The sequence below is a fragment of the Tamandua tetradactyla genome, chromosome 11, assembly GCF_023851605.1.
Source record: "Tamandua tetradactyla isolate mTamTet1 chromosome 11, mTamTet1.pri, whole genome shotgun sequence".
NCBI lineage: Eukaryota > Metazoa > Chordata > Mammalia > Pilosa > Myrmecophagidae > Tamandua > Tamandua tetradactyla.
In genome coordinates, this window is record NC_135337.1 from 60,847,723 (window position 1) to 60,870,238 (window position 22,516).

At 42.6% G+C, this 22,516-nt stretch overlaps 1 protein-coding gene across 4 annotated transcripts in view; it reads right to left on the reverse strand.

Moving 5' to 3' along the window:
* Positions 1–14,966, reverse strand: part of AK4 (adenylate kinase 4) — a 76,476-nt gene extending 61,510 nt beyond the window's left edge. Inside the window, exon 1 of one of the 4 annotated variants that reach the window (XM_077120704.1) lies at positions 14,924–14,966. Coding sequence is in view for 1 of the 4 variants with exons in the window: in XM_077120700.1 (XP_076976815.1) it covers positions 14,062–14,206 (145 nt within the window). In the remaining 3 variants the exon portion in view is untranslated. Of the gene's footprint in view, positions 1–5,174; positions 7,105–13,429; positions 13,558–14,061; positions 14,442–14,923 lie in introns of those variants that run through there. The other 3 variants (XM_077120700.1, XM_077120705.1, XM_077120701.1) reach the window with 3 other exon arrangements.
* Between the last annotated feature and the right edge of the window lie 7,550 nt (positions 14,967–22,516).

The window sequence follows — 22,516 nt, forward strand, 5'->3', positions numbered from 1 at the left end:
TACCTCTTGTGTAAACTATAATGGCTATTCTTATCAAAATGGTGTCATGCAGACACACAAAAAATACAGAATTAGTGAGTTAGAAGTTATTGAAGCAAAGTGCTTTAGTTTAAGTGCTACCAGAATGCAATATAACAGAAATGGAATGTCTTTTAAAAAGGGAATTTATTAAGTTACAAGTTTACAGTTCGAAGGCCATGGAAACATCCAAACGAAGGCATCCACAGTGAAAGATACCTTGACTCAAGAAAGGTTGATGCCTGTTCCATGGGAAGGCATGTGGCTGGCGTCTGCTGGTCCTTGTTCCAGGTTCTGTTGCTTCAGCTTCTGATGTCAGTGGTTTCCTCTCTAAGTACCTGTGGGCCTTCACTTAGGGGTTCCAGGGCAAACCTCTAGGTGACGTGCTTAGCATCTCATGGGTAGGCGCATGGAGATGTCTGCTGGGGTCTGTATCTCCAAACGTCCATGTTCAGGCATCTGCTCATTCCGTCGGCATGCCAAGCATCTCCAAATGTCTGTGTTTCTGTCAACTTTGAAGGAACTATGCTTTCCCCAAAATGTCTCCCCTTTCAAAGGACTCCAGTAAACTACTCAAGATCCACTTTGAATGGGCCAAGTCACATCTCTAGCTAATCAAAAGACCACACCCACTATTGGGTGTGTCACATCTCCATAGAGTAAGCTAATCGAAAAGTCATACAACTGGGGGTGGGAGGGTAGGTCAGTGGTAGAATCCTCCCCTGCCATGTGAGAGACCTGGGTTTGATTCCTGGCCCATGCACTTCCCAAAAACAAACAAACAAATCAGCAAAAATTCAACAAATGGTGCTGCAATAAGGGGATATCCACATGGAAAAAGAATGAAAAGTGACCCCTGCCATACAGCATACAAAAAAAAAATCATACTCACAATGCAGTGGGTCAATCTCCATGGAAACAATCTAATTAGAGGTTTCCACCCTACAGTATTGAATCAGGATTAAAGGACATGGTTTTTCTGGAGTACGTAACACTTTCAAACCAGTACATAAAGCAAAGACAAAGTTTAATCAGATACGACAGCAGCCCCATACATTAAAAGTCCTTGGGGAAGTCTATACAAACAGGTAAACTAAGGAAATTGTTATCTCAATGATGTCCAAATTTTAAAAAATCAATTATGGATTCAGGGAGTCTTCTGAGAGATGTATTTTTATCTGGACAATGTCAGACACAGTAGAAGCTCAAGGAAAAGGTGGGAGGACACCATAATTAATAGGGAGCTTAAACTCAGAGCTTATAGTTGCTGGTGGGTAGCCCACCACTCACCCCACCCCATTCATTCATGGCACCACATTCACTAGGGAGATTTTAAATAAAATAAAAATATTACGACTCCATGGAAGAAGAGAACAAACAAAGAGAAGCTATGTACTTGCCAAGCATTTTACATAAACGACTGGATCTCACCCTCCAAGCAGCCCTATGAGATACAGATTCTCATAAACATGAAAATTGAGGTAAACTTCCCCACAAGCTTACAAAGTCAAGAAGAGGTGGAACAGAGGTATACCTTATTCCAAAGTCCATACAACCTTACAGCCAACTCCTTTGCCTACCACATGCTATGCCAAAGCCCACTGAATACCACCACCGTGTTGAACTCAACATATCCCAAACTCATCAACCTCCCAAACCCTGAAATTTTCTTCCTAATGTTAAATGGGAACACCTTTCCCCAATCACGAAAACTCAAACGTTCAGAAGGCTATTACGTATCCCAGAAAAGCCATGTTTTAATCCTGATTCAATGTTTTGTGGGCAGCCGTTTCTTTTCATCCTGATTCAATATCGTAGGAAATTTTGACGAGATTACCTCCACTGAGCTGTGGTATGCCTAACTATGGGTGTGACTTTTTGATTGGATAGAGATGTGACTATGCCCATTCAAGGGGGGTCTTGATTAGTTTACTGGAGTCCGTTCAAAGGGGAAACATTTTGAAGCAACCTCAGATGCAAATTGCTCTCTAAGCAACTGCAGAACAGTTGCTTCAGAACTGACAGAGACATGGATGTTTGGAGATGCTTGGAATGCCAACAGAGAAAGCAGATGCCTAAACCCAGACAGAGCCCAGCAGACATCACGTGCCTTCCCATGAAGTGCTAAGCAAGCCAGAACTCAGAGTTGTGTCCTGGAGCAGCTAAGTAAAGGCCCACAGACACTAAGAGGAGAAACCAGTGGCATTAGTAGCTGGAAGCAACAGAACTAGGAACAAGGACCGGCAGGGTCTAGGCATATGCCTTTGCAGCTGACAGAGGTGTTCCAGACGACATCAACCTTTCCTGAGTGACCATAACATCTTGTTGGTGCTTAATTTGGACATTTTCACAGCCTTAGAACTATAAACTTGTAACACAACAAATTTTTCTTTTAAAAGCTGTGCCACAAAAAGCTGTTACATATCTGGTATATTGCATTCTGGCAGCTGTAGCAAACTAATACATCTTCCTTCCATTATTTTATCCTATACCTCATTAATAACTATTGTGACATGATCTTAGCTGAGCTCCAACTTCTATCCACTCCAATCCATTCTGTACTTTGCTATGAAATACAAATATATCAGGATACTAAAGAGTTTTAGGAAGGCAGTGACTGCCCACAACTTTACTACTTATGGGCTCAATCTGGAACTACATGTAACCTCAAGGGGTCTTTTCCAGCTTCCTTACCCATAATTTCTCATACTGTCAGTTTCAATCAAAATACCCTTAATTTTAATTATATACACCCAAATATGATCCCTCCATCAAAAACATATTACTCTCATTTTTCTACCTGTCAGTACCTTACTCATCCTTGAAGGCCCAGTTTTAATATCATCTCTCTCATAGAGCCCTCATTTACTCAAACAACCAAAAGTAAAACAACTATTAGGCACTGACTATATGGTAGAATTGGAGATATGGAAATGAACTCAATAAAAGTTTAAACCAAGCAATTCTACTATTCTTTCACATTTTTTTCATTCCTTTTAATAGCACTCAGTATAACTTGCCCTATAAAACAATAAATTGGGTGCATGTTTTCACCTGTGAATTCCTTGATGGTAGAGACCATTTTTTATGCCTGCTATTGGACTACATTGACTCAACAAGAGCTTACTGAAATTTAAAGTCATCCATTTGTCTGTTGCTGCTGCAATAGTCTCTTAACTGTTCTCCCTGGTTTTATTCTAAGACTCGCCAATCCACTTTCCAAATAGCTTGAGTGATCTATTAAAAATGTGAATCAGATGTCAGTACCATAGTACTATGTTTAAAACCAGTGACTTCACTTTGATTTGGCAATGGTTTCTTAGATATCGTACCAAAAGCATAAACAACAATAACAAAAGAAGATTAACCGGTCATTAAAATTAAAAATTTTGTCAAAAGGACACCATCAAGAAAATGTAAAGACATTTACAAAAATATTTATAAATTATACATTTGACAAGGGACTGGTTATCAGGATATAAAAGAATTCTTACAACTCAAGGGTAAAAAGATATATATGCCTATTTAAGAATGGGCAAAGGATCTGAAAGGATATCAATCCAAAGAAAGCATACAAGTGGCCAATAAGCATGTAAAAAATGCTCAACATCATTAGTCATTAGGGAAATAAAAATCAAAACCACAATGAAAACTACTTCACACTCACTAGGCTGACAATAACCAAAAAGTCAGAAATAACAAGTAATGTAAAGGACGTTGATAAATTGGAATCTCATTCACTGCTGGTGGGAATGTAAAATGCTTTGGAAATGTAAAAATGCTTTGGAATGTACAGTTGCTTTGGAAAAGTCTGGCATCTCATCAAAATGTTAAACAAAGAATTTCCATATGATACAATAATTCTACTCTGAGACTACGCCCAAGAGAAGTGAAAACATTTTGTCCATACAAAAATGTGTACATGAATATTCATAGTAGGAAACAACACAGAAGTCTACCAATAAGGAACGAATTAAAAAAATATTGTATATCCATACAATGGAATATTATTAAGCAATAAAAAAGGAATGATGCACTGGTACATGCTTAAATGAGGTGAACCCTGAAAACAAGCTAAGTGAAAGAAACCACACACCAAAAGTTAGATATTGTGATTCTATTTATATGAAATGTCCAGAATAAGCAAATCCATAGAAAGAGAAAGTGTATTAGTGATTGCCAGGGGCTGGAGGGATGGGGAACAGGGGCTGATGACTAATGGGCACAGGGTTTCTTTTGGGGTAATGACAATGTTCTGAAATCAGATTGTGCTGATCACTACACAACTCTAAAATGCACTAAAACCACTGAGTTGAACACTTTAAAAGAATGAACTGCATGGTACGTTAATTACATATCAGGAAAGATGTTACAAAAATATAACAACAAAAACAATGGTTTCCCATCCAACTACAATGAAGCCCAAATTCCTGGTCACATCCTCAAGGCCTTACATCAGGCGTCTGCCTACCTTTCCAGCCTCCTCTTCTACCATCATGTCCTCACTCACTGTGCTCCAGGGACACCAGCCCAGACTCTGCTCATCACACTCCTCACTCCTGAATTAGGCACTCTGCACATGCTGTTCCTTCTGTCCCCAAATCTTCACATGGTTGGTTCCTACGCTCATTCAGAGCACAAATTAAATGTCCCCTCCTCCAAGAAGCCTTCTCCAACTTCCCAATTTAGTCTTTCCATTGCACCATCATTATTTTCATTACACTATCTTATTTTTCTTCAGAGTACTTACACAATATATAAGGTACAAGGTATAAGGTAGATAAAGTATCTTGTCTGTTTTTCTCTTATTTACAATATGTCTTCCCTCCTCCCATAACAGGCTAGTCAAACATTTATTGAATTGAACTGTCATTAATAAATCTACTACTCAAATAGAGAGAGACCATTATATGAAGTTATGAAAAGGATCTCAGAGAAGCAATTCTGAACACCAAATCAGGGGTACAGATGTGTATGACAGAAATTTCAGAGAAGAAAATAACCTATAGGTACAAACATCTGAGGAAACATGGAAGGGATGAGACTTAAAATGGCAATTTAAGTTTTAACAGAAAGGGAGTACAAGGGAAAGGAACATTTGAACAATGCCCTCCCCCTCTATCACTCCAACCCTGCACTCACACACACGGACCCACCATGCCTCAAGGGAACCTAATATGGAACAGAGGCCTTGCACCGATTCCTCAAGGGCAAACAAGTCTTCCTTTTGCACACCTCTACATTCACAATGCAGGTGCAGAAACACCTGCTGAATGACTGATGAGATGACAGTAAACCCAGGCATTATTACAGAGTTCTCTCATTGTGGGGTAAAACAATTTCTACCTCCTCACAATTAAAGAAGGCTTATATTTTAGACCTGCGGTCCTTTCAGCAGGATAGAGGGCAAATTCAGTATTTCCTTTAGATTTTTTTTTTGTTTTAGGAAAATAACAACAACAAAAAACCCATGTACCTCTGGCCTATCCATAAAGGACCTGCTGAATCTCACTGCACTTGGGAAGAACTAAAATTCTTAGTTCTTAGTTCATCCCAGAGTGGAGATGACTGCTGTGCTTTGCACTTACAAGACACAAGACATGAAGTGGAAACTTCACTAGTTACTTAGAGTACTTCAGACGGGAAGTACTCTAATGATGGGAGCATGATATAATGGGAAGTTTAACCCTAGCTCTGAAGTCCCAGGTTTGAACACCAGTTTCTCTATTTAATCAGCTGTTTGACCTACAGCAAGTTACTCAACCTCTCGGAGGCCATTTCTTTATTTGTAAATGATGTGATATCACTTGTTCTGCATATCTGCAGGTGGACTAGAAATAACATGCATAAAGGATCTAGTCCGGGACCTGGCACATGCTCGGTTATGAGGCAAATGCTAGTTAAGATGACCAAGTCACAAGAATTACAAAGTGCCAGAATTACAGGTTGCTGCTGCCCTAAAAGAAAATAATTGATATCTAGCTGCTTGGGAATTTGATGAGCAGCAGTGACTTTGCATTATTCTGACACTATTAGCCTCTGGCTAAAGTAAGGGATGCTTACTGCCAGACCTGTTGTTTATCTAGTACAAGAACTCTTAGAATCTGGGGGACAGACTGTTAAAATATAACACCAGCCACCTAACTGAGCTCCATGAAGTGTACAAATGAGACCTTTTGTACTATGTCTTAAAGGCCAATCTGATGACTAAACATCAAGTGGAGGAGTGAACAAGTATGGCGTAATCCAAGTCTCTACTACCTATTCATGCTTTAAAACAATAATTTGCTAAAGGAAAATGATCGTGATATCATACAATATCTTGGTTGTATTGTATCTTGGTTGTATTGGTATCTGATCATTGTGAATGTACAACGTCCACAATTTACAAGGAAAACGTAATTTTCAAGTCCTTAACTCCTCTCACAATATGGACCAGGGCACTGATTACTAAAGAGTGGAGTAGCATACAATATCATTTGACAAATTACTTGGCAGATTTCTTTTTTAAATCAGGTAATTTGGATAGGACTTTCATAATGGATGGATTATAGCCAATAGTTTGGGATTCAATTTATTAGTGTCATGATCACTTGTCATCGTTTGAATTCCAGAAGTTTTGAAGCCAAAGTTTAAAAGTTTCATAAACTGTGGTGACACTAAATATGTTTGTGTCTTAAAGGAAAGGACAAGCAATGAAAGCTGAAAAAGGTGATGGGTGACATGTATAATAATCCTTTCCTTTGATAATATAAATAGAGATGAATAAGGACCAATATAATATATAAGGTGTGACCAAGCCACAAAAGCAATGATCTCTTGTGGACCACAAACAAGCTCTACAAGAAGAGTTACAGATATGTTTCTTGTGGCCATACCACCCCATTTCCTCACCTGGTAGCTAGACTCACTTGTCAAAACTCAGCTCAGTTACATAGATACCCCTTTTTAGTTTATGGTATATTGGAGTGGCTAGAGGCAAGTATCTGAAACTGCTGAGCTGTGTTCCAGTAGCTTGACGACGACTGTAGAACAATATAGCTTTTACAACGTGACTGTGTGACTGTGAAAGCCTTGTGTCTGATGCTCCTTTTATCCAAAGCATGGACAGATGAGGAAAAATAAATAAATTAAAAGGGCGGACAAAGGTTAAAATAAATTGGGTAGATGGAAATACTAGTGGTCAATGAGAGGGAGGGATAAGGGGTGTGGTATGTATGAGTTCTCTTTTTTCACTTCTTTTTCTGGAGTGAGGCAAACGTTCTAAAAAAAGATCATGGTGATGAATACACAACTATGTGACGATATTGTGAGCCACTGATCATACACCATGTATGGAATGTTTGTATGTTAAAGTTTGTCAATAAAAATACTAATTCAAAAAAAAACTCAGCTCAAGAATTATGTCCTCTAAAAGACCTTCCATAAACTCTCCTCCTGAACGCTGAGTAAAGTGCCTATTCCTTAGTATAGGACGAACACATGCATCTTCTTGCAGACTTCATTACTTTTTTTGTACTTGTTTATTTTCCTGCCTCTCTCAATAAAGAAGCAGTTCCTTCACGGAACAGACTTTGTCTTACCTCTCTGTACCCAAAAATCAACATTGCCTGGCACTCAAAACATCTGACGAAAGACATATTTAAAATGACATTCGGTGCAGCACACTACTTTGTATACCAAAGGACTGTATATAACTTAAATTCCCATTGGCAGGGGATGGTTAAATAAGCAGATCTCAAAGTGCTGTCTGAGGATCCCTGAAGACCCATGAGATCCTTTCAGGAGTCGACGAGGTCTCTGCTTCTCCAACTACTTACCTGAGTAAGGCCAGATACTCTTCAAACACTTTAACCAAATCTAGCTTTCTTCTATTAAAGCCAGATATTAGATTTTCAAAGGTGCAAAACAACACTACTGTTCTCATTAGACTTTTTTGGGAAAATATTTATGTTAAGATGTAATGGGTTTGTTATTTTAAATGAATTAATAAATATTTTTTAAATTCCTCAGTTTTAATTTCTAATACAGTAAATATCTGTAAGTATAACCCACATAAACAAAGACTTTGGGGTTCTCAATAATTTTTAAAAGTGTTAAAACGTTCTGAGACCAAAATGCTTGAGAACAACTGGTTAAAGAAAATATGGTACACCCATGCAGTAATAGTATGTGGCCATTTTTTTAGAATGAATAAGAAAGATTGACAAGTGTTTATAGAAACCAATGTCTGAAGCTCTAATGCTAAGTGTAAAAAAAAGTACAAAACAAAAAAATAAATCTGTACAATTTTAAAAAGGCTCATTGCTATACATATGTTTAGGCTGTATATGCACAAACTTCAGATGAACATCCAAGAAAAGTAGAAACTGGGTACCCCTGTGGAGAGGAACTGGGAAGCCAGGAGTTGTGGATGGGAGAGATTTCCCACTCCATTTGTATCTGAAAATTCTACCACCTGCATGTATTATCTTTTCAAAAAAGAAAAAAATGGAATCCACAAATTATATTGGAATAGTACTGGGGCATTAAACTCACATTAAAGAACAGAATTTAATGACACTGAAAAATATTAAGAAATACATCGTTAAATAAAGTAAACAATTTTCAAAACACTAATATAGACTATACTTCAAAATTTATATACATTTATATGTGTGCTTGTATATATATCCTTGAAAAATAGTCTGGTAGGATATACTATATATATGTAAGTTCTGGGGTTTTTTTTCCAATTAGTGGGCTCACAAGTGATTTTCTTCTTTATCCTTCTAGGTTTTCTACATTTTTGATAAACTTACATATATTATTTCTATCATGAGAAAAACAAGGAAAGAGTTTAAGCTTAAATAAATGTGTGTATATATACCTATATCTACACCTATACAAAATATTTGTTCAGCCAAAAAATAAAATACCTACTTTAAATATAAGCTAAATATAAGCTACTTTTACACCAACAGCTTACCTGAATGCTAAAAGCTAAGTTTAAAACTAAAACTCCTTTCTCTTCCCCTATGCGTTATAAACTATTTATTCCTAGGACTCAATCTCAAAGAAAGTATATCCATCCAGTGGTTTACACGCAAGGATGTTCATAAGAGTATCATTAAAAGGCAAATAAAAATGCTCTAACAAGATTGGTTAGATGCACTCAAGTTCAGTCCCCAGGCATAGTTGCCCAAGCGCTTGACCGCTGCCTAGGACTCACTGTGGACAGCCTTCTCTCTATCGTCATCCCTCACACCCAGCTCATTATGTCCAGTCACGTCCGCCTCCATACGTATCCCAAAGCCCTACATCTCTCTCCTCTGCCACTGCCACCTCAGTCCAAGCTTTGGGATACTCTCTTCATCCCACAGATCTCCTCAATGGCACTCCTACTCACTTGGAGTCTATTCTTCCACAGAGCCTCCAAAAGATCAACTCTTAGAAGGTATACCCACTCACGTCACTGTTCTACTGAAAACCTTCCAATGGTTTTCCATTGCCCTTAGAACGAAACCCAATCGTTACCAAACCCTCCAGGCTCCACCTGATCTAACTCCCATTCACCTTTCTAACCTGAGCTCCTTCCCTATCTCCTTGCTCACTAAGCTCCAGCCATGCATGCTTTTCTTCTGTTCTTCAAGCAAAATACTCTTGTTCCTATCTTAGGGCTTCGGCACTCGCTATTCCTTCTCCCTGAACACTCTGGTCCTGGACTGACACACGCTCATTCCTTAATGCTATCCGCCTCCCAGAGAAGCCTTCCCTGATCACATAACCTAGGGCAGCCACCCACCCCTCCTCACAACACCCACCCCTATCTAATATTCTGTACTTGCTTATCCTCTGCCTCCTGCACACCTTGTCCCCTCACCTCTCTCTGGACTATAAGCTCCGTGACAAAGGGACATCTGAGTAGACAATCAAAAATATCTGTTGGATGAATGGAATATTATAAAGACACTAAATGTGTTGTTGAAGAAGTTTTAAGAATAAAGAATGCTGCTCACAAGATATTGCTCAGCAAGAAGAAAAAAAGGTTAGCAAATAATATATCCCCAAACTTGTTTGGGGGAGAGGAAGACAAATCCACAGAAAAGAAAGAATAACTTGTTAGCATTTTTCAGTGTCCATGTGAGATTAAGGGCTATATTTTCTTTCTTCTTCATACAGTTTTTTCACATTTTTAATTTTTTTCGACAAAGCAAAACTTTAATCAGAAAAGGCTTTTTAAAAAAATAATAGCTGGCCTGAAAGAATTCTCAAAGATTGAGATGTGCTTGTAAGTAAGGGCAGATTTACTGTCATGGAATGCTTTTTTAGGTAGCTGTAGTGCTCCTCCATAAGTTGAAAATCATCATACAAAGTAACCAAAAGGGGGGGGGGGGGGGCGGGTAGGTGGGACAACGAGTATCTGGAAAGATATCTCAAAACTGGTCATACCCTTGACTTGGAATATATCCTAATCTCACCAGATTAGAAAGAAAGGGACTAGAGAATATTCTATAAACTCTATAATTAGCAAAGACCCTGAATGATCTACAAAAGGTTAACTATTGAAAGTTGTTTTAGATACATTTTTGAAGTCTGGCTCTCAATCTCTTTAACAGAACCTCTCTATCCTCCAATTCTCAGAAGTTTCAGCAAGTATAAGACAGACTCATTCGTACTTAGTTTCTAAAAACTTGAGCCCTCTAAACTAGGTCATCTTTTCAGAGAAGAAAGTCTCAGTCCATAGTCTAATTTGAAATGCTAGTCCCATCTGCAAAAATTCCAGCAGGAGCTGCAATTACTATTAATTAAAAGCAGAAACAGGTTTGGTCTTGCAAAGCTTTACTCTCATTCAAGTTCAGGATGCTTCCAAATAGAAAGGTGCCAATTTTCCTACACTGTAGATTTAACACAGAATAATTGGATTTTTTTAAAAATTGCACTATTTGCCAAAACTCCTTAAAACATGGTTTTCATAAGTTTCAAATGAAGTTTCAGAAACTCATCACCCAACAAAAGAGTTTCACTAAGTATCAAAATTTTTAATGCCAAGTCACTTTACTGAGTGCCAGTCCCTAACACACAGGCACAGAGAGAGAGAGACAGACAGAGAGAGAGAAACGGAGAGAGTCCAAGAGAGAATATTTCTGTGGATACAGTCCAGGACCAGGCTCCTGACAATCTAAGGATGTAACATTACTTACTCATTTCAATGTGCTAAAGAGCATGCAAGTCAAAGACTTGGAGACAGGTCTTCAAATAAGGTATTCGATAAGCCTCAGCCTGCACTGCCCCAGGCAGCCTAGTAAGAGCCAACGGGTGACAGCTATAAGAAGGCTAATCTCAGATCCATATTAAATATACATTTTTACCATAAATCAGAGCTGATTAAACAGAATGGACACTATCACCAAAGGCTGTCTGACTCCTTTGGGTGAAGACACGGACAGAACTGGGGATTCATACCCTCAACACATTCTCCGTATGCATCAAGTACTTTGCCAGATCCCTGCCCTTGCACTCTCTCAGAGGGAAGTGGTAACACGCGGAAGGCAGAGATGCTTTAGCCCTGGCACCTAGAATGCTGCCTGATACATGGCAGGTACTCAGTAAATAGTCACTGAATGAATTAAACATTTTTGTACTGCTCTATAATTGCATTTGACAGCACCAACAGAATCACCAAGCTATATGCGGAGGAAAGAGACGAATTCTGACAAGGCAGGTGAGGGAAGACTTCGAGGAAGCAATGATACTGGGGTGGTCCTTCCCTAGAGGAACAGCTTTTCACCAGGCAGCGGCAGCAGGGAGACAAAAACCACGCAGAAAAGAGAATCCCTGACCAACAGGTGGCCTGAGCTCTTTTCCTATTCAAATTCCTACAACAGTTCTATTTCCTGGGGGTGGGGGGGGGGCGGCCTTCCTCACCTCCTCAAACCTTCAACTTGATAAAAGGGTACACACAGAAGGGTTGTTGTGCTTTTCCAAACTAGCTAAGAGCAAACAGCAGGTAACAGAAAAATAAATACTGTGAAACGTTTTCTTATATACAGACAGTGAGCCTAAATAAGATTCTTACTTAGAGCTTCTGACAGAGAAAAATCCCAGAACTACCTCAAGTCCACTAGAAATAAGACACTTTAAAAAATTGCTGTCTTTTGTCTCCTCTCTTTTCTCAATCCACAGTTTTAAATTGGCCCATGCAAAAAGTACTTAATCCCCAACAGAAAAAGAAAATGAGATGATTTCAGCATTTCAGTTACTTCTTACTCCAGAGGCATTTGAAAGAGAACTGAAACTAAAATTCAAACAGAGGAAAATTAAAAAAAAAAAAAAAAAAAAAAAAAAAAGACAGAAAATAGGAAGGGAAAGTTTGCAAAAAACCTGAGAAAGTGAGAAAAAAGCCACTTCCCATCATACTCTCTTTAAAACTGGAAAAAGGCCACTAACCAGTTCCAGAAAGGGCACAGTGAAGTCCTTCACGCCACATGAAAAATCACCAAGGCAGGTATAAAGAATGTTCATAGAGGTCTGTCCACCTCAGCTTTCCCCTCCCTGACCCTGTCTCCGATCCCCACCGCAGAGGCACCACCTAACATAAAACCCTGGGGCTAGCCAAGCTTCCCTCTCCCACGTTTCTCTCCTCAAACTGCATACCAAACACAGAAAGAATAAAATGCATTTAAATGTGGGATTAAAATTAAAATAGGCCCTTTTTAAAAATTTTTGTTACCTTTTGTTAGGTAACAAAACCCATAAAAGAAAATTCAAGATAAAATCTGGTCCACATAACTCTTCCTTCCCTGAGACCGGAGTGGGGGTGGAGGTGGGGGTTCTTCAAAACGAAAATATAAACTTGATTTTTCAACCTGCTTAAGAGATAATGAATCAACCCCAATTTCGAGATATTTAATTCCTTGCTTTTAGGCTTTTCTTCTGTTTTCCAGCACAGTCCTCCACCCCAGCTCTGCAGGTGAATCGTACTCCATAAGTGAAGACCCTGGATAATTAGTCCCTGATGGGCAATAACCAATTTGGACACAGGTGAGAACAGTAACGGCATTAAGGCGCCCCGTTTGCAATCTGTGTGCATAAAGAAATTGTTAACGATGGGCAGCATCTGCATCCCAGAAGGGTAACTAACGTCCCTCGCAGCCGCACAACCGCTTCCTCTTGCCTTTTACTGCCAATTCACCGCCCACTGGTGGGAACGTGGAGGCAGACGGGGAAGGGCGAAGGGACGCACTGAACACTGTCACACCGAAACATGCTAGGTCTGAAGATCTGTAAGCCCAAGTTCCCCACGCCAGCCCGGAGCGGTGTTCTCAAGAAGCCGCCGCCGAGATGCCGATTCAAACGCACTATGCCCGAACGCGTCTCCCACGAGCCCGACCCGGCTTGGGGCGGAGGGGGCCAGGCGGTGAGGGTTTACCTTAGAAGGCGGCAGCGAACAGACCAGCCTTTTGCAGCCGCCTGGGGCTCGGTCCCGGAGGCCCGAGGAGGCGCCCGAGCGCTGGGGACGCGCGCGGCTGCGAGTCCCCGGGCGCCACAGGTTCCCCCGAGCGCCACCCGGCCGGCTCCACAGGTGGGCGGCGCTCGGCCTCTGCGACTCCTGCAGGAGGAGGAGGCGCCGCGGTTCACTGAGGGACGCGCGGCCGGGGATACAAACGGGCCACCCGGAGGCGCTGCCTGAAGGAAGCGGCACGAGAGGGACGCCCGGGGGCTGAGCTGCCTGGCTCTCGCTCCCTCGGCCGTGCGGCTACCGGCTTTTTCCCAAAGAAAGGAGCACGGGGAAGCGGCCGGGGATGGGCGAGGGGCCTCGTGCACTCCCAGTGGGCCACCCCGCAAACCCTGGCCCCTCCCCCGGCGCGGTTAACCCGCACGGCCACGGGCGGCGGGCCGGACGCCTGCATGCGCCTCGGCACGTACGTGCCGCACGAGCACACGCGGGCGGGGGAAGGGCGCTCAGGGCGGGCGGAGAGCCGGCCCCTCGCACGCCGCTTCTCTCTCCCGCCGGCCAGGATCTCGCCCTCGGCCCCACCCCTCACCGCCGAAACCCCTCACCCGTGTTCGCCTTGATGTTCTCCCGCAAGAAGTGGCCGCTGGAGAGATGCTGGAAGCCGAAGTTCTGCGCGATCCTCTGGCACACGGTGCCCTTGCCCGAGCCCGGCGGCCCGAGGATGACCGCGCGCAGGAGTTTGGAGGCCATTGCCTGCGCGAGAAGGGGGCCGACCGAACAGGCCACTGAGCCACGGCCCGCGAGGGAACCGGGAACCCGGGAACTTTGTTTCTTCTTCCCCTGCCCCTGGCACCCCGAGCGCGTGGACTGGCCAGCCGCCCCTGCAGGGGAACGAGAGACTTTTGAGACAATCCCTCCCCTCAGCCCAGCTCCCCGGCCGACTCTTAAGGCGGAGTAACGCGCCACGCTACACCTCCCCGCCCTCCTCCACCTCCTCGCCCCCACGCAGCGATTCGGAAGCTCTCCAGGGCACCCGCCCCTGGCGTGGCCCGCCTTGGGGAAGGAGAACTCAGCCCAGCCAGTCCCACTCGGATCCCTTCTTCCATCTGCTCCCCACGCCGCGTCTGAGGAGGGGCCGGGAGGGCGGGCATCCCCACGCCAGTCCCCGCCGGGTCGGCGACGCCGGGAGCCGGGTTAACTGCGAGCGCGCAACCCACCGCCCCGCGCACCGGCCGACCTGTGGGCCAAGCCCCCGCACGTGGGCAGCGTTTGGTCGCGCGCCAGCCCCTCCCCGGCGGCTGTCACATCCCCGCGACGCGCGGCGGCCGAGGCGACTCAGAGGGGCTGGGCGGGCGGCCCCGCGCCCACCTCCGCCCCGGGCTGACGGGATGCGCTCTCCCGCCGCGGGGCTCGCCAGCAGCCCGAGCTCGGTGCCCCGCCACGGACAGCGGTCAAATGAACACACACCTCGGCTGAGAGGCAGCGCGCGGAGTGGCTTCCAGCCCGGATCCTGCTGGGCGGAGCCGTCTCCCGCCCGCCCCCACTCGGAGCCCCCGCCGGCCGCGCGGGACTCGAGCCTTACGTAAGCCGAGGAGACCGACTCCACGCGAGCCGCCCGCCCGTGCCCCCTCCCCTGCCCGCCTCTCGGCGCCTCCCCCCGCCCTCCTGCGTCCACTTGCCCCCCAGACCCAGCCGGGCCTGTGGAGGCAAAGGGAGGGGGGGGACATGGAAGAGGCAGAGCACCCCCATCCCCTTCTTGTGTGTGCTGTCGCTAGGGTTAAGGAAAGGAAAAATACAACTTGTTGAGCTCCTACTGTGCGTCAAATTCGGTGCTAGGCGATTTCATTATGCCAACAACCTTTCAGAATAGGGTGGTTACAGATGATGAAATGAGGCTTGGAGTGTGGTCATTCATTCATTGATTCAGTTATTCAACAAGTGTTTATTGAGTACCTACTATGTGCCAGCCGCTGTTCTAGGTGCTTGGGATAAACAACCAAAGAATGAATCCTGCCCTCGGGGGACTCCAAAGCCAAGCTCCTTGGGGAAGAGGGAAGGAGGCAGTGGCCTGTCATCTGCGCTCAGGACCTTATGACCTCAGTGCCCAGATGTTAGCCTCACACCTGCAACTCCCCAACTTCTAACGGGGGTTCCATCTCTTCCCCCTCCTCCTGCATATCCCTGTCCCTATTCTCTTAAATCTGTTCCCATCCCACCCGTGGCCCATAACCACCCATAGGTTTCCGGCTTCCGCAGCAGTTCATTTTCCATGCCGCTGCTGGAAATTTTGCTCAAGTGCAAAGCAACTTCTATTATTTTTCCACCTCAGATATCATCTTCACTTCAGGATAAAGTACAAAATCTTCAGCAGGAGCGCGCAGGTCCCTTCTATACACCTTTGCATTTTGCCCTCCCTTCCTCTGCCTTCCTGCAAGCCTCCAGTGCAGAGTTCTGAGTGCACCTCCCAAGGCTCAGAGATGGGGCACTTGCTGGATTAAAGCCATTGTGTACCACCAGAAAAGCGGCGTCTTTTTCCTCATCCAGTCCTGAGAGGGCAGCTGTGTTTCAATCCTGTTCCAGTATTGTAGGGCGGAAACCATTTGACTGGATTGTTTCCATGGAGGTATGACACACCCAGTTGTGGGTGTGTCCTTTTGATTAGATGGAGAAGTGACTCTGCTCACTAAAGGTGGGTCTTGATTAGTTTACTGGAGTCCTTTAAGAGGAAACATTTGGAAAAAGAGTTGCTTCAGAGCTGACAGAGACGCAGAAATTTGGAGATGCTTAGAGTGCCAACGGACAGAGCAGATGCTTAGACATGGACGTTTGGAGACGCAGAGCCCAATAGATATCACCATGTGCCTTCCCATGATATGCCTAAGCAAGCCAGAGACCAGAGTTGTGTCCCAGAGGAGCTAAGTGAAGGCCCACAGATGCTTAGAGGGGAAACCACTGACAGACATCAGCCTTTCTTGAGTTAAGGTATCTGTCTCTGGATGCTTTAGTTTGGACATTTTTATGGCCTTAGAACTGTAAACTTCTAACAACAAATTCCCTTTAGAAAAACCAACCCATTTCTGTTACACTGCCTTCCAGCAGCTTTAGCAACACAGTGCAGAGAAGGCAGTGTGGAGAACCTCCTCTGTGTTCCTTGCTGCTCTGTGAGTATTGCAGAAAGAGTAGCAGAGCCTGACAGTTTCCTGCGGCCCAGCCCTTCTCCCCAACTCACTGCCTCCTTTCACACAGAACTGGCCAGAAAGCACCCAGTCTCTGGCTCCATGGCAGCACACCCAGGCCACCAATGCCAGGCCAGCATTTGTCCATAAGCTGTTCCATCTGCTTGTCAAGTCCCCTATCTTGTCAAGGCTAGATAAGGCAGACTCCAACCTCTCTCACCTCTCAAAACCTGTGCTCTAGATATCAGGAGAGTTTATACTGAGCTCTTTCAGACTCTATCTGGGACAAAAGAAGGAAAACAGAGGAAGGATTTAAATCTTCCTTATCTTCCTCCTTCTACGTGCTGTATAAGATATAACAGATACCTCTGTGCAGTGATTAATAAACTTGAACATACATCATAATCATCTTGTTAAAACAGATTGCTGAAACCCAACTCCCTAATTTCTGATGGTGGGTCTGGGTTGGGGGCCTAGAGTTTACATTTCTAACAAGTTCCCAGGTAATGCTGAAGCTGTTGATTTGGAGACCCTACTTTGAAATGTACTGCTTTAGTGAAAACTGCATTAAATTGGGTTGCAGGGGACGTATGATCTGTTGATTCCTCTGCATGCAGTGTGACCTTCAGCCCTTAACCTCTCCTTTTTGTAAAGTGAGAAGGTTGGATTTAGAGTATCCCAAAGGTCTCTTCTTATCTAACAAGAATTTATTCTGTAAATTCCCACAGGAAAGCCTACTTCTAACACCCACAAAATAGATGAACCCACTTTGCACATCACCTGATTCATTTGTCTACTTTTGAAATGCCTTTACCAACACCAGCTTATAGCATCAACGTGCAGTGCTAGCCAGCCGCAGGTCCTAGGACTTAATGCTTTACTTAGCATTTTAAAAGTTTAGATTATGAAACAGAAAGAGGAGTTGTGACACAGATAAACTCATTGAAGAAATCCAGCTGATACTGGAAACTAAGATTTCACAAGAGCGCCTGCAGCCGATCATCCCTGTACACGGCCACCTCAAGGTCCCACCCTTAGCTGCAGGCCACAGTGCAGTAGAACAAGAAGAAACAGCTTTTAGGGTCCAATAGATCTGAGGTCCAATTTCAGCACCATTTCCTAATTTCTGCAAGCCTCTAGATCTCTGAGGTTCTTAGTTTGCTTATCTGTTAAAGAGAGACAATGCCTACATCATAGGCTTGTGGTGAAGCTTAAATGAGATAAGGTGATTAAAGAATTGCTGGGAATGGAGTAAGTATCCCGTCATGAGCATCACCATCTCCATTATTAATGAAGGGCCAATGATTTAGCCTCTCTGATCTCAGTTCCTGAATTGTGAAAAATAAATGAGGTAATATGTTCCAGGTGCTTAGAAAGTATTCCGTAAATGGAAGCTACTCTTATCACATCCACTCATATAATCAACTTACTCCTCTTTCCTTTGCCTACAGTTTTTGAAATCCATTTATAACATTTATCATTTTCTATCAAATATAACACAGCTGTTAATTATGTGTTACCTCTCTCACAACATTGTAAGTTCCAAGGGCAGAGACCCAATTTTACTCATTTTTATGTCCTCAAAAACATATGGCACAGGTAAGAGTCACACACACACACCCCGCCAAGAACTCTTTTGTTGCTCAGATGTGGCCTGTCTCTCTGAGCCACCTCTGCAAATAAACTCATTACCTTCCCCCCTACATGGGAGGTAAGTCTGCCTGGCAACGTGGGACTTGACTCTCAGGGATGAACCTGGCCCTGGATTGTGGGACTGACAAAGTCTATCTGAACAAAAGGGGAAAAAGAAATGTAACAAAATAAAGTATCAGTAGCTAAGAGATTTTGAAGAGGGTTGAAAGGTCATTCTGAAGGTTATCCTTATGTATTATATAGATAATTCCTTTTTAGTTTCTACTAGTTATTAGAAAAGCTAGAAGGAAATACCTGAAACTGTTGAACTGTGATCCAATAGACTAGATTCTTGATGATGATTCTATAACTTTTTAGCTTTTATCATGTGGCCATATGATTGTGAAAACCTTGTGACTGACACTCCCTTTATCCAGCGTATGGGCAGATGAGTAATAAAATAAAGACAAAATAAATGAATAAACAATAGGGGGGATAAGGGGAAAGTGTTATGTGATGAAAGTGATGTGCCTACTTGTATAGTCAGGTAAACACTGGCCTGACTGCTGCTGCAAGGATATTTCATGTCTGGTTGATAAACTGGAAGATGGGTGTATTAAATCATCTATCAGTCAATTACAGTCAAGTGATCTGCAATCAACTAAGGTGTGGCTCCCACAATGAGATAATCCAATCAGTTGAAGGCTTTTAAGGGAGAAGAGATACGTTTTCACTGCATCTTCAGCCAGCGAGCCTCTTCTATGGAGTGCGTCCAGACCTTTCATTGGAGCCACCAGCTTCACAGTCTGTCCTATGGATTTTGTACTCTTCCATTCCCATGGTTGCTTGAGAATTTCATATTTACAGATCGCCCCTATTCTGTTTCTCTAGAGAACTCTGACTAACACAGGATGTTCTGGGTGCCTTTTTTTTTTTTTTTTTTTGTACCTTATTTGTTAATGATTGTGAAGGACTGATGGGTGATGGATGGGTGCCTTTTTATTTATTTTTTCTTGGAGTAATGAAATGTTCTAAAATTTATTGTGTGCTGAATGTACAATTATATGATGATACTGTGAGCCACTGATTGAATACTTTGGATGGATTATTTGGTATGTGACTATATCTCAATAAAATTGCATTAATAAAAGCATATGGCACAGGGACAATAGGGAGTTAAAGGCCCTATTTGGGGTGAAGAAAGGTTCCAGTACTGGATGGTGATGAGAGTACTGCAATCTGGTAACTGATTAATCCCATTGAGTGACATGCTTGGGAGGGGTTGGGATGGGACGGCTTATGTTGTATATATATTTCCACATTTAAAGAAGAAAGACAAACTAAAGAGACACTGGCAATTAAATGTAATACATGATACTGCATGGGATGTAAGAATGGAGGAGAAAAGGCTCAAAAGAACACTATTGGGACTTAATGTAGAATGTAAGTTTTATATCAACATTGAGCTTCTTGAACTTGGTGACTGCACTTGAAATGATTGCATGAGTGAACAAACATCCTTTTTCATGGGAAACATGCATGAAAGCATTATGTGTTCAAGGTGTATGATATATGCTACCTTCCCTCAAATGCTCAGAAAACGGATGGATGGATGGATGGATGGATGGATGGATGGATGGATGAATGGATGGATGGATGGATGGATGTGTGCCAGCTTAAAACTGTTGTGTACTCCAGAAAAGCCATGTTCTTTAATCCTGATTCAATATTGTTTGGTGGGGTCTTTTTTATTAAGTTGTTTCCATGGACATGTGACCCATCCAATTGTGTTGGGACCTTTTGGTTAGATGATTCCCATGGAGATGTGTCCTTTAATCTAGAGCCCTTTAAGAGGGAACAATCATGGAAAAAGCTCCAGAGCTGACAGAAACACAGCTATGTGGAGATGCTTGAAGTGCTGACAGAGAGAGTGCAGACACATAAACACAGATATTTGGAGATGTAGAGCCCAGAAGATGTCACCAGGTGCCTTCCCATGAATTGCTAAGCAAGCCAGAACCCAGAATTGTGTCCTGAAAGAGCTAAGTGAAGGCCTACAGGTGCTTAGAGAGGAAATCACTGACATCAGAAGCTGGAAGCAACAGAACCTGGAACAAGGACCAGCAGATGCCAGCCACATGCCTTCCCATATGACAGACATTGGCCTTTCTTGAGTCAAAGTATCTTTCTCTGGTTGCCTTTGGATATTTTTATAGCCTTAGAACCGTGAATTTACAACTTAATAAACTCCCTTTTTAAAAAGCCATTCTATTTATGCTATGTTGCATTTCCAACAGCATTAACAAACTAAAACAGAAAAAATGTTGGAATTAGTAGGTCTGGGCATCTGGACAGGGGTATGTTGAAGTTCTCTGTATGGGGTTTGTATTATTTTAGCAAGTATCCCGTAGTTGGAAGTTCTTTCAAAATTTGCACTTGGCCTACAATGGATACTCCATTAATGTTGTCAAGTCTTGCTCTCTCTCCTAACACACTCAATATGAAACCTTGTTACCTCTCTGCAACTCCCCTAGATTGTAACATGAAGTTTTATTTGGTGACATTTTTACACACTCCTTCATCAGATTCTCAAAAGCATGCAAGGAAGGCAGTGCAAAGATTCTTATTTCTATTTTACAGATAAGAAAACTGAGGTTCTAAGAGGTTAGGTGAACTATCCAATGTCACACAGCTGGTTGGCGGTGCGATGAGGATTCAAACCCAGATTTTCTCATTCCAAGCCCAGCACTCTTGCTTTCTAAATATCAATCAAATCTGTACTATTTTCACAACTTTGCCATGACCTTGTACCGTATTGGCTCTTATTTGCTTATCATGTTTCTTATATTGACTCATTTTGTTTGAATAATTTATTTGTAAAAGAAAGTATATATCACTTGCTAACCATAAATAAAAGGATGCAGTAAAATAAATACAAGAAAAATAAAATAAGGCTACCAAATGCTAGCTAGAATCTACTGTCTGTCTACCTCTTAAGGTTTTGAGCTTAATTTTTCTTAAAGAATATAAGGAGGGTTATTTAGCAAGTGTTATTGAGATGTTTAAGACATACAGTATCTAAATAAGACTTTCTGTTTATCTGTAATCTCACAGCTAAAAATAGAATTTAAAAGGACATTCTTATTAATTAAAAATAAAATTTCTTATAGTGCAAGTTAATATTATTTAAAGCCAGGACAATGTACCCCCTAGAACCATCTCTAGCACCACGTCAAAGTAACTCATATACCATCCGGGCTACATATTGCACACTCTGAAGATGTCTAAGCATACCTTTGAAATTTATTTTAATATGACACACCAGGATATTTTTAATGATGCGATTACCCCAGCCATAGTTCATGGACATAACACAGACCCCACCTCTAAAGTTCTACCCCCATTCTTCAGCTATCATTCCTCACTATCATTGTCTTTCTGTCATAGTTTCTGGTTTACTTCTGTTGCATTTGATGTAGACTGTAATCTCCTTAAGCACAGTGGCGTCATTTTGTTCATCATGGTATAATGTCCATCACAGAGAGAGCATTGAGTAAATATTTTTGAATGACTAACCAACAGCTGAATGAATGAATGAATGAATGAATGAATCCATTTCCTTCTTTGCCCTCTGAGAAGCTTCTTTAGACAGACACAAGAAAAGCTAGTGGCCTGGACATGCCAAAACTCAGAAAAGAAAGAAAGCTGGAATATAACTGGAAGAAGGAACAACATATCTGTCCTGATTGAAAACAAGCAGCATTTATTTTACAAGTCTGCTTTCTCATACCAAAAACTAAAAAAGTTCCTAAGCAGTTAAAAAAGAAAATGGGAGGAAAGAAAACAACATCGTTCCTATTTACCTGGCATGACCCATTATTCTCCATGAGCAGCAGACTATTTATACATAGGTCATGGAGTAACAGTATATGCTAAAGGAGTTCTCCCAGGAGATGAAGATGTTGAACTTCCATCCTCGGTTTTCTTATTGTGAAACATTGGAAAGTAAATTAATAACCCATTATGCTCCACCCTCCAAATATAATGATATAATGATGTTTTGGTCAGAGCTTCCCCTGTGTTGTACATCTGGTAGTAGGGATGGACAGGACTGCGTCACTCACCTCTGTACCACATCTCCCTCACCACAATCAATAGCCGAATTCCTTCTAGAAGTGCCTTGGAGTTAAGAGGCCTACCTAAAGATCAGATGTGTTTGATCTTTTCTCTGTGCAAAGATAACCACCAGGGC